Source organism: Macaca thibetana, chromosome 10 (assembly GCF_024542745.1).
Source record: "Macaca thibetana thibetana isolate TM-01 chromosome 10, ASM2454274v1, whole genome shotgun sequence".
In the NCBI taxonomy this organism is placed as follows: Eukaryota; Metazoa; Chordata; class Mammalia; order Primates; family Cercopithecidae; genus Macaca; species Macaca thibetana.
Window position 1 is genome coordinate 94,399,563 of NC_065587.1, and position 12,451 is coordinate 94,412,013.

Here is a 12,451-nt window from a genome sequence, read left to right on the forward strand (position 1 = left end):
CCTGGGTTCAAGTGATTCTCCTGCTTCAGCCTCCTGAGTAGCTGGCATTACAGGTTCATGCCACCATGCTCAGCCTTTTAGTAGAGACAGCATTTCCCCATGTTGTCCAGCCTGGTCTCAAACTCCTGACCTCAGGTGATCTGTCTGCCTTGGCCTCACAAAGTGTTGAGATTACAGGCATGAGCCACTGCACCCAGCCCCTCGTGACTTTTTCTACTATGTATATGCTAGCGATTTCAAAATGTATGTCTCTCGCTCAGATCTCTCTCCCTAATTCCAGATTTCCATATCAGCCTGCCTACTTGACATCTCTATTTGGTTAGCTATTGGGTATCACACACTTGTCAGACCCAAAATTGGGCTACTGATGGCCTTCCTGAAATCTACACCTCATGTAGTCGTTCCTACTTTGTGTAAGGGCAACTCTTCCAGTTGCTCTGCCAAAAATCTCAGTGTCATTCTTGACTCATCTCTCTCTCTCTCTGACACCTCACATCTAATCTCTCAGTAAATCTTGTCAGGTCTACCTGAAGAATATGTCCAGAAGCCAGTCATATCTTCTACATCTGAGCCACCCTCATCTGCAGTCTACATGAGTGTCATAGACTGACAATTGATAGTTCTGGCTTTTAAAAACTTCCCTTTTCATCAATTCTTAACTCAGTGGTTGTACTTAAAATATAAGTCAAATTGTGTCAGTCCTGTGCCCCAGCCCTTCTGATTGCCTCCCATTTCACTCTGAGTATGTGTCAAAGTTCCTCCTAATTATCTCCCTTGCTCTGCTTCAGCCTCACTGAAATTCTTGCCATCCCTTATCTACCCCTAGTGCTTAAAGACTCCAAGCACACCTCTGTACTTGGCAGTTCCCTGTGTCTGGAATGCTTTTTCCCCAGATATCCTCCTAGCTTACTCTTTCCATTCCTTCAGTTCTTTATTTAAAACCTCCTTTCCCGAGTACAAGTGATCTCATTGTTCAGTTCCCACCTATGAGTGAGAACATGCGGTGTTTGGTTTTCTGTTCTTGTGATAGTTTGCTAAGAATGATGGTTTCCAGCTGCATCCATGTCCCTACAAAGGACACAAACTCGGAAGGGGAACATCACACACCGGGGCCTATCATGGGGAGGGGGAGGGGGGAGGGATTGCATTGGGAGTTATACCTGATGTAAATGACGAGTTGATGGGTGCTGATGAGTTGATGGGTGCAGCACAGCAACATGGCACAAGTATACATATGTAACAAACCTGCACGTTATGCACATGTGCCCTAGAACTTAAAGTATAATAATAATAATTTAAAAAAAATAAAACCTCCTTTCTACTAAGAAGTAGAAAAAGGGTGAAAAGAAACACATTATGGAACAACCACTTTCTGAGGAAGAACCATGTACTACCTGGACGCATCATGTTTAAGATTCGGAGTGTACCAGGGAGGCTCTCTAATGCAACCAAGGGAAGGTTCAATGAAACAAAGTGACTTATCATCTCTAACTTCAAACCCATTTGTATCTTGACATCAACACTGTTTACCTTATGTCATCATTTCTTAGAGTCTTTGATATACAAATAAAAGGTTTTTTGTATTAGAAAAAAAAAAAATCCCCTTTGTCAGCAGAGACTTTTCTGACCATCTCAACTTTCCCACCACCCTCCCCATCAAACACGTAAACATTTCATTTTCCTGCTTTAGTTTTTCTCCTCTAATGTACTGTATATTTTGTCTTCTGTGTCCATTATTATTGTGTGTTTACCTCACTCTCATGCATAGGGATTTTATTTTTCACTACCATATCCACACTGCCTAGAAAAAGGCCTAGCATACTGGATGTAGCTACCTAATAAATCCTTATTAAATGAGTGAATGGAGTTTATCCTGGGTATATTGTTTGATTGATTCTCACTTTTAAAAAGTTTGACGTGGTTCACTCTAATAGTTTTGCCTGCTAATTATATGCATTTAAAAAATTGTTTTGGCTCTTTATAATAAGCTACATTCTTTATACTATTTTTTTTATTTAGGGTGAAAAGCCCAATATTGTGGTTATTCATTATTTATTCTTTTACTAGTAATCATAATTGTAATTATGGTAAACTGAGTCAGAGGACTTGCAAACTTTACTAGTATTTGATTTGATTTGATTTTTGAGATGGAGTCTCACTCTGTCGCCCAGGCTGGAGTGCAGTGGTGGGGTCTCAGTTCACTGCACCCTCCGCCTCCTGGGTTCATGTATTTCTCCTGCCTTAGCCTCATGAGGAGCTGGGATTACAGGGGCATGCCACCACGCCTGGCTAATTTCTGTATTTTTAGTAGAGACAGGGTTTCACCATGTTGGACAGGCTGGCCTCACACTCTTTACCTCAGGTGATCCACCCACTTCGGCCCTTCAAAGTGCTAGGATTACAGGCGTGAGCCACTGCACCCAGCCACTCACTTTTTATTTTTTTAAAAATTGGGGTGGCACATTTAATGGACTTACAAATTCTTTTCAAGGGATTATGAACCTTTGGTATTTGAAATAAAAAGACAGAGTTGGAATTTTTTTGCTTCCTATAGTAAGAAGAATACTGGTCAGGCACTGGCTCTTCTGATGGAGCAGGTACTGCTACTTGGCTGTATTTCAGAAGCAAGCTGCTCACATCTGTAGTGGTTGGTGAGCAAGACCAGTGGTCATTGATTGGTTAACTAGATTTCAAACTGGCTCTGGGTGGCTTCTTGTTACCATTGGTACAGGTCATTTCTTTCCTAAGTTAGACTCAACTTTAACTGAACATTTTTGGTTTAAAAGTTGCCTTCAATTAACTATGGTCAAAATGAATCTATTTTATATTGCAGAATTTTACACCTCATTTTAAAATTTTGGTCAAGATGAATTGGTTAATAATAGCTCTCAGGAAGATCTGTTTTCTTTTTTTAAAATACATATTTCTCTGTAAAATTTATTCCTTAAAATTATTTGTCTTGTTTCTGTTTTTAGTATTTCTAGAAGCTTTTGCTCAAGTCTTAACATAATCTCCAGTAGGAGATTTTAGTCTGTCAGTTAATATATGTATATGGCAGTGATATTCTCTTTTTAAATTCCTTTTCTTTTCTTGTTCACTGTCTTCTCTGTACAGTAACAGTGATATTCTTATACATTTTACCTCATTAAAAATAATTACAGTTTTCAGGTCATGTGATGCCAACATGTTTGTTCCTTTTGTTCTGTGTGTGCATTGCTATTCGGGCTCTTTTGTGGTTCTACATGAATGGCAGCTTTTTAAAATAACTCTGTGAAGAATGACATTGGTACTTGGATAGAAACTGTATTGGATCTGTAGACTGCTTTGGGCACTATGATCATTTTCACAATATTAATGCTTTCAGTCCAGGAGCATAGGATGTATTTTCATTTATTTGTGTCATCTCTGATTTTCTTCAGTGGTGTTTTCTAGTTATCCTTTTATAGCTGACTCACCTGCTTCGTTAAGTATTTTCCTAGGTATTTTACTCTTTTGCAGCCATTGTCAAAGGGACTGGGTTCTTGTTGTGATGCACAGCTTGGCTGTAGGTGGTGTATAGTGGTACTACTCATTGGTATTTGTACATTTTGTAGTCTCTGAGACTTTACTGAATTTATTTATCAAGTCTAAGAGTGTTTTGTAGGAGTCTTTAGGGTTTTCTAGGGATAAGATCATATAATTGATGAAGAGATAGTTTGATTTTCTTTTTTCCAATTTGGATGTCCTTTATTTCTCTGGCCCAGTTGCTCTGCCTAGGACTTCCCAGTTTTATTCTTAATATGCATGAAATAAAAGTAAAATTGAAAGTGATTAAGGATTAGTTTATTTCACATCTCTGTCGCATACACAGATAAAATTAATTCAAAGTTGTATGTTAAAAACACAATATTAGACCCTGTCTTGTTCCAAAAGGAATTTCTAAGTTGTTTATAAAATACAGAGGAATCAAGAATATAAGTGGAAAGTGTTTCCAAAAAATAAAGATAAAAAGTATGGGTTAACACAGGGCTGGCTTCCCAATCCCCAGGCCATGGACCCAGTACCAGTCCCTGGCCTGTTGGGACCTGGGCCACACAGCAGGAGGCTAGTGGCAGGTGAGCAAGCAAAGCTTCATCTGTTTAAAGCCACTCTCTGTCACTCACATTACTGCCTGAGCTCCTCTTCCTGTCAAATCGGTGGTGGCATTAGATTGTCATAGGAGTGTGACTCAAACCCTCTTGTAAGCTGCTTACACAGGGGATCTAGGTTGTTCACTCCTTATGAGAATCTAATCCTTTATGATCTGTCACCATCTCCTGTCACCCCCAGATGGGACCATCTAGTTGCAGGAAAACAAGCTAAGGCTCCCAGTGATTCTACATTATGGTGAGTTATATAATTATTTCATTATATATAAGTAATAATAGAAATAATGTGCACAATGAATGTTATGTGCTTGAATCATCCTGCAACCATCCCTCAACTCAGGTCCACAGAAAAATTACCTTCCACAAAACCAGTCCCTGGTGCCAACATGGTTGGGGAGAGCTGGGTTAACGGATGTGAGATCCTTTTGCCTTGTCTTGGATTAATGTGCAGATATACATTGTGTGAATGACATCTGATGGCACCATCTTGCCCTGTAGATCATTTTAGGGATACCTCCAGTATTTCATGAAAATCAAAATTTCTTCTAGTGATGAACAAAATGATACCCAGAAGCAAGTTTTGGAAGAACAGATCGCTGGAATGTCACAAGAAGAGATTGTGACTAATAAACAAGAGCAGATGGAAGTGGCTGAAAAGGAAATAAATTCTGAGGTATTTTCTTTAGTCATTTTCAAATGTTTTAATATATGTATTTGTTTAAAAAATAACTTTATGTATTTTGGAAAGGATAAAGGATTTTTAAAACATATATATACACACATATGTGTGTATATATATACACAGACACTCCATATATCCTTTATAATATCCTGTACATACAGGATAAAACCATGTTCTTAATTCAGCTACATTTGACTGCAACAGTCAAGTAGTGATCCTCACAATGGCCTCAATCCAAAGGAGAAGCATTTCATATTTTTCATAAGAATTGATGATTTTTCCAATATCAAAAATAAGTTTTGCTACTAACAACAGATTTTCTAGTTTTTGGACATTAGTTCATCTTTTTAAAATATTGATAGAGAAATCAGTTTGTTATTTTCACTGATAGGAAAGTAGGAAATATATAGCTGGGTCAGAGGCCATATTGTGGATGTCATTATCCTTACTTTTGAGGAGAGTAACAGTTTGCTCCAAGAAGTTTCTCATTTCAATGCAAAGAGTTTTGAATACAATGGCGTGCCATGATATACATTTAGTGATAATTTATTGATAAGCATTTTGTTCCCAGAGAAATATTTCAGTGTATTTTCCTTATTTCACACTTATTACTATTTCAAACGTTATAAAGAGGAAAGAAAAGTTATTGCAATGGCAAATAATCTCACAATTTCTAAGAAAAACATTGTAAGTTGTATCTTATTTACCATTTGTATTTTGAAATATAAGGCTTCTGTTGTATTAATATATTTACACCACAAAAGTAACCGTGATTTTATGAAGTTGCCCATGCTGGAGTGCAATGGCACGATCTCAGCTCAATGCAACCTCTGCCTCCCAAGTTCACACGATTCTCCTGCCTCAGCCTCCTGAGTAGCTGGGTTTACAGGTGCACACCACCACATCCAGCTGATTTTTTGTATTTTTACTAGAGACAGGGTTTCACTATGTTGGCCAGACTGGTCTCAAACTCCTGACCTCATGATCTCCGCCCACCTCAGCCTCCCAAAGTGCTGGGATTACAGGTGTGAGCCACTGCTCCTGGCTGCATATATTTTTTGACTCTCCTTTTAAGAATCGTGATCTTAAATGAGTTCAGTGTTGTTTGTAGAAGTGCAATGCTTAGATGCCGATGTGTACATTGTGGAAGGGTACAATGCTTAAACAGTTATGAATAAATGCAATTCTTATAACTGACTGTAAAAATATTAGAAAAGCAGTATATTGATAAAACTTTCTTCAGAAAAAGGAACTTAAAGAACTTTAAGAAATTGCTTCTGTCCAAATATATGCATAGCTAAGGTTCTTACAATGGTGTGGTTGATAGGTTAGATATCAGAGTATAAACCCAATTTAAAAAATATACTCAAGCATATTAATCTTATATTTTATGCATCTGGTTTTTTTATAATTCAGAGAAAGGCTTTTCCAATTCTGAAATTCTAAAAATCCTCTAGTGACTTATTTTTCATGGTCTTTAAATAAGTATTTCAACTTTTTGGAATTTACACATTTTTAGATTTGAAGTTTTGTCCAACTTTTTTCCAGTTAAATATCCACTATGGAATTCTTTCATTATACAAATATAAATGTCATTCTTTAATTTCAGAAGAAATCATGATATGTCATTCTCTTGAGTGCTAACTAAAAGTTCCCTTTGTTTACTTAGGTTTCTCTTACCAATAAGAAAGAAAAAGATCTCTTGCATGAAAATCGCATGTTGCAGGAAGAAATTGCCATGCTGAAACTGGAAGTAGACAAAATAAAACAGCAGAGCCAGCTAAGGGAAAAGAAACTTTTGGAGGAAATTGAAAGTGTGAAAGCAAAGAATGATAAACTTCTAAAGGCTGTAAAATTGAGGGAGGAAACATTAACAAAAATCAGTATTTAAGTACAGTGGACAGCTTAGCATTTTGACAACTGAGAAAAATGATACACTTCTAAAGGCTGTAAAATTGAATGAGGAAGCATTAGCAAAAATCAGTATTTCAGTAGAGTGGACAGCTTAGCATTTTGACCGCTGAGAATGCTCAGTTCTGAACTGCAGAATGTAAGACACAGCTAGGAAACACTGGAAATGGAAATCCTATCATGTCGTTTTAGACTGACTACTGCCCTACATGACTGTGATCAATGTCAAATAGATGAAAGAGACTTCTTTACAGAGAACAAACATGAACAGGTTTATTTACAGGAAAAAATGAATTCTCATATATCTAACCTAAAAGATAACAGTGAGATTCTTTCTGAACAACTCTAATGCTGACAGTAAAATTAACAGCCTAAACATTAAGCTGCATCACACAGGATAAATTCTGAGAGACAAGATGGGGCAGGCCCCCATCTTTCCTGTTCAGGCAACTTAGTCATTCTAGTGTGTGGGCTTTGGAGACTACAAACCCATCAAGGGCAGAAGAGATCCTGTGGCATGGCACAGCTGCTTTACCAAATCATGGCCAGACTGCTTCTGTAAGCAGGCCCTGATCCTGTTCCTCATCACTGGACAGGACCTCCCACCTGAGGCCTCCAGCTACCCCCACCAGTGTTCCCTGGCCAACGGAGATTTGAAACCTTCCTGGGACAGAGTTCCCAGAGAGAGGGGAGGGCCACCACCTTTGCTGTTTGGGCACCTAGCTGTTCTGGCCCATGGGCTTTGGAGAGCCCAAGCTGACCAGGGGTGGAAGTGGTGTCTCAGTGCAGCACAGCCACCCTCCAAAAACATGGCCAGACTCTTGTTTAAGTCAGTCTCCGAACCACATTTCTAATCACTGGGTGGAGCCTTTCAACCAGGGTCTCCAGCCACCTTCACTGCTGTTCTCTGGCTGACAGAGGTTTCAGGCCTCCCTGAGTCAGAGCTCCAGGAGAAGGACCAGACTGTCATCTTTGCTGTTTCGACAACTTAGCCATTTGAGCCTTTGAGTTTCAGAGTGTCTGAGGCGACCAGGGGCTGAAGTGAACCCCCAGCACAGCACAGGCACTCTACAAAAACGTGACCAGACTTCTTTTTTAAGCAAGTCCCTGTTCCTGTTCCTCCTGACTGTTCAAGACTTCTCAACTTGCCTCCAGCCACATCCTACAGGTGTGTACAGATTGGCAACCGGTTCATACCTCCGAGGTGCAGAGCTCCCAGAGGAAGGGGCAGGCTATCATCTTTGCCTTTTTGCAGACTTCACTGCTGATACTTTCAGGCACTGGAAAATAGGAGGCAATTGGGGACTGGAGTGGACCCCCAGCATACCACAGCAGCCCCACAGAAAAGTGGCCAGACTGTTATGTGGGCGCCCATTTCCATATCTCCTCGATGGGCAGGCCCTCCTGGCCTGGGTCTCCAGCCAGCCCCCCACTGGAACTATCAAGCCTGTAGCAACTTGGCAATTCCCTGGACTGAGCTTCCAGGAGCAACTGAAATCCTCTCTGCCGCTGCCTCTGCAGTGGAACTGCCCTTGCTTCCCTCAGAATATCAAGGGAGCAAAGACCCTAAGTGCCATATCGACACCTCCAACAAGCTGCAGTTGACCCAAGGAACACACCAGTCCATCTCCCATGGGTACAACACACCCTGCACTGCTCATCACCAGACAGGGAACCCTGGCTTGGGCTCACAGCACAGACCCTCCATCCTGGGGTGATTACATTAAGTAACTGCTAACTTACATCTCTCTCGGGTGGAGCCTCCAGGAGACAAGGAAAGTTGTAGAGCAACAAGTCAGATGATATGCAGCCCAGAGGGCAGGGACAGCTATCTCTCTAGCTCTGCTTGCTCTTATGAGACACTTTATCCCAGCACTTAAGGAGTGCTGCGGTCAGACCAGCCCTGTCTCATGTGCAAGATTGCCCAGCACAGATCAGGTCTAAGAGTTACTTCTTTAAAAAGGGGAGTTGCTTAAAAAAGAAGTCTGGCCATGTTTGTGTAGAGCAGTTGTGCTGTGCTGGGGGTTCACTTTTGAGAGAGTTCTCTGAGACCTGATCTCTGCTAGGCAGTTTTGCACATCAGGTGAGGCTGGTCTGACCTCAGCACCCCTTAGTCAGCTTGCCTCTCCCAGGACCCCAGCCAGGCCATACCTGCTTACAGGACACTCTCGGGTGCACACACCATAGCTTCTGTACCAGTGGACCGTGCCTGATTAGTGGAGAGCTGCAGCAAGGTGGCCCCTACAGCCATGCACCAGCCTGCACATCACCTCTCCATACTGCAGCCCTTTATATGGAAACTTCTCACATCCCTTTGCTGTGTGTGTTTACACAGGTGGGTTTTTCTGTACTTGCCCTGACAGCACATGGGAGTGCAGCACACACCCCAACCCACACCAACTGCCACTGAAGACGAAGCTGTGGTTGGAACAGAGCCAAAAACCCCATCCCTGCCAACATCTCACCCTTGAGGTAATGCTGTGCAGAGAAAAAGGGACCTTCTTATATCCTGAGCGACCACTGTTGCTTTGGGGGAGGGGGGGCTCAGAGAAGGCACCCAGAGGTGCACTGGCCAGCAGTCCACCCCAAACCAGCACTGCCTCCAGTGTAACAGCACACAGAGTCAGCAGGGGCCCCCTGGCCCACACCCCAGCTCTTGTGCCTCCACCACCTGCTGAACGCCCACAGTGAGCAGGGACTTCTGCATCTGCTAGCATTCCGCTGCAGCTGCCGCACTTGGATCCCCTCAGTGCAGTGGACTTCACACCTCAAGGAGCCAGAGAACAAAGATGGGGCCCAATACACGTTCCCCAGAGTTAAAGCACACAGTTCAGGAATTGGGAGCTGCATGTTGGCCCCCTAAAATCCTCCAAAAACAAAACCAGTTGGCTGAGTCCGCCTTACACCACAATCAAATCCTCAAGGTCATCAGATATAATAAAAGAAAAATATCCTGTCCAAAGGTCAGCAACCTCAACGACTGAAGGAGGATAAGCCCATAAAGATGAGAAAGGATCTGTGCAAGGACACTGAGAACTCAGAAAGTCAGCATGCCTCCTTCCCTCCAAATGACTGCATCAGCTCTCCAGCAAGTGTTCAGAACTGGGCTGAGGCTGAGATGTCTGAAATGATACAAGCAGAGTTCAGGATATGGGTAGGAATAAAGTTCACTGAGTGAAAGAAGTACGTTGTCATCCAATACAAGGAAGCTAAAAATCATTGTACAACACTGTAGGAGATGACAGACAAAATAGCCAGTATAAAGAAAAATAAATAGACCTGATAGAGCTGTAAACACTACTACAAGAATTTTCATAATGCAGTCACATGGTGATTGTGTGTGATGGCATTATGAAAATTATTGTAGTGTGTGTGGGCACCCGAGAGTGCCCTGTAAGCAAGTGTGCCCAAGCTGGAGTCCTGGGAGAGGCAAACAGACTAAGGACGGCAGAGGTCTCACCAGCTCCATCTCATGTGCAAAACCACCCAGCAGAACAGACGAAGCAGAGGAAAGAATCTCAGATCTTGAAAACTGGCTTTCTGAAATAAAACAGGCAGACAAGAATGGGGAAAAAAAAAGAATGAAAAGCAATGAACAAAATATCCGAGAAATATGGGATGATATAAATGACCAAATCTGTGACGAATTAATGTACCTGAAAGGGATGAGGAGAATGGAACCAACTTGGAAAACGTACTTCAGAATATCATTCATGAGAATATCCCCAACCTAACCAGACAGCCAACATTCAAATTCAGGAAATCCAGAGAACCTCAGTAAGATATGCCATGAGAAGATCATCCCCAAGACACATAATCATCAGATTTTCCAAGGTCAAAATGAAAAAAAAAAAATACTTTAAAGGCAGCTGGGGAGAAAGGCAAGGTCACCTACAAAGGGAATTCCATCAGACTTAGCAGACCTCTCAGCTGAAACCCGACAAACCAGAAAAGATGAAATTCAACTTCTTAAAAGAAATTTCAACCCAGAATTTCATGTCCAGCAAAATGAAGCATCATAAGTGAAGGAGAAATAAGATCCTTTTCAGACAAACAAATGCTGAGGGAATTCATTATCACCAGATCTATCTTACAAGAGCTCCTGAAGGAAGCACTAAATATGGAAAGAAAAAACCATCACCATCCAGTACAAAAACGCACTGAAGTACACAGTCCAGTGATGCCAAAAACCAACCACATACACAAGTCTGCAAAATAACCAGCTGACAGCATGACGACAGGATCAAATCCACACATACCATGATTAACCTTAAATGGAAATGGGCTAAATGCTCCAATTGAAAGACACGGGGGCAAGCTGGATAAAGAACCAAGACCCATTTGAGTATGCTGTCTTCAAGAAACCCATCTTGCATGCAGTGCCATACATAAGCTCAAAATAAAAGAATGGAGAAAAATATTTCAAGCAAATGGAAAACAGAAAAAAGCAAGTGTTGCACTCCTAGTTCCTGACCAAACGGACTATAGCAATAAAGATAAAAAAAGACAGAGGGCCGGGCGCGGTGGCTCACGCCTGTAATCCCAGCACTTTGGGAGGCCGAGGCGGGCAGATCTCGAGGTCAGGAGATCGAGACCATCCTGGCTAAGACGGTGAAACCCCGTCTCTACTAAAAATACAAAAAATTAGCCGGGCACGGTGGCGGGTGCCTGTAGTCCCAGCTACTCGGGAGGCTGAGGCAGGAGAATGGCATGAACCTGGGAGTCGGAGCTTGCAGTGAGCTGGGATCGCGCCACTGCACTCCAGCCTGGGTGACTGAGCGAGACTCCGTCTCAAAGAAAAAAAAAAAAAGAAAGAGATTACAAAGGTGGTCCTGACCTTTGATAAATCTCATTATTGATTGATACCAACCTGGGCTATCTTTATTGCCCAAACCAATAGGATAATTTGCTGAGGTTGGGGAGCTTCTCCCCTGCAGAGAGTTCCTGATCTCCCAAAATTTGGTTGAGATCTAAAGTTGATTTTGCTGTACAAGTCCTTTTCTGAAGTTTTACTCATTTCCAACAACGAAGGCAAGTTTTCCTGCTTCCATGGCGATGGAGAGCAGGCACCTCCTTTCCTGAGTTTCGGCTTGCTTCTGACAGGAAAGGTGAGTGTCAGTTTTTTCCAGCTTCTCAGATGGCAGAGAACGATCACCAGCCTGAGCCTTATTTCCAGGTAAGTAACTGAATTAGACTTTTGTCTTAAAATTTTTTTTAATGACTAAAATTTAAGATTATCCACCAGCTACTTTTAATTTCTCCTTACCATGAGAACACTCAGTAATCATATAAATGGTGCATTTGTTTGTTTTGCTCAATTCTTTGTGTTTGTTTGTGTTTGGGGTTTTATTGTTGTTGTTTCACTTTTCTCCCATCTCTTCCTGACTTGGTCAAATCCAAGGGAATGTTCCAAATTGTGGGGAGCAAGGCATCTGAATTGGCTAAAAGTCCTGTGACTGCAAAAGTGAAAAAAAAAAAAATCCAGTTATCAGAAATTTTTTTTTTTTTTTTTTTTTTTTTTTTTTACATAAGTGGGCTCATCTACATAACAAGGCCATCTTTTGCTGGCCAAGGCCAGGCTGAAGGAGTAGTCTTGGTGACCCAGTGTTAAGATTCTGCCTGTTAACTACAGAAACCTGAGTTTGGTTCCTAAGTCTAGTTCTTTCTGTTTGATGTTTGTGTTACTTTTAAAATATCAGCAGTTTGTCCAAGCTATGAGGTGGTAGTAAAA

The 12,451-nt window shown here is 41.6% G+C and overlaps 1 protein-coding gene across 1 annotated transcript in view; it reads left to right on the plus strand.

The window, feature by feature from the left end:
- LOC126964028 (POTE ankyrin domain family member G-like) overlaps positions 1–12,184 on the plus strand; it is a 36,170-nt gene extending 23,986 nt beyond the window's left edge. Inside the window, exons 10-11 of the mRNA XM_050806891.1 lie at positions 4,677–4,800; positions 6,479–12,184. Coding sequence (XP_050662848.1) covers positions 4,677–4,800; positions 6,479–6,700 — 346 coding nt within the window. The 3' untranslated portion in view covers positions 6,701–12,184. The remainder of the gene's footprint in view (positions 1–4,676; positions 4,801–6,478) is intronic.
- Positions 12,185–12,451: the final 267 nt, after the last annotated feature.